General features: G+C 68.8%; 1 protein-coding gene across 1 annotated transcript in view; it reads right to left on the minus strand.

Moving 5' to 3' along the window:
• KIF25 (kinesin family member 25) overlaps window positions 1-513 on the minus strand; it is a 35,659-nt gene that overhangs the window by 6,452 nt on the left and 28,694 nt on the right. Inside the window, exon 13 of the mRNA XM_014542372.1 lies at window positions 3-69. Within this exon, the coding sequence (XP_014397858.1) occupies window positions 3-69 (67 nt within the window). The remainder of the gene's footprint in view (window positions 1-2; window positions 70-513) is intronic.

Genomic DNA, 513 nt, shown 5'->3' on the forward strand with positions numbered 1-513 from the left:
GCAGCGTCTCGGCCACGTGCTCCCGGCCGGGGGACACGCAGACGATCACCAGCAGCTTGGCGTCGCCTCCTTTAAAGAGAGACGAGACCAAGGCCCTTGAGGGAAGAAAGGCCCTGGCGGGGGAGGCGGCCCTGGGGCTGAGCCTGGGCTCCGGGCGCTGCCGTGGCTGCTGCCCTGCTGGCGTGGGACTTAACAGGGAGCCGGGCAGTTTGGTTTGGCAGGAGCTGCCAGGGCAACCTGGTGGGGGGGGGGTCCCCAGGATATTCCCAGTGTCCCAGCCACGGCCCAGGCCAGAGTGCACCTGGGACCAGGCAGCTGTGTGTGAACTCGCGTCCCACGCCCCGTGGCCTGGGTCCCGGCCTGACCGGCTCTTAGAGGCAGACTCTGAGGACAGGAGACTCTTCTCCAGAAAAGTGCTCGCCGTGCTGCCGCCGCCCACCCCGGGGTGAGGTTTGAGAGCGGCTGATGGAGGACGGGCCTCATCCAGAACCGGGGGGCAGACAGGCCCCCGCC

This window comes from Myotis brandtii, unplaced genomic scaffold, assembly GCF_000412655.1.
Source record: "Myotis brandtii unplaced genomic scaffold, ASM41265v1 scaffold1077, whole genome shotgun sequence".
Lineage (NCBI taxonomy): Eukaryota > Metazoa > Chordata > Mammalia > Chiroptera > Vespertilionidae > Myotis > Myotis brandtii.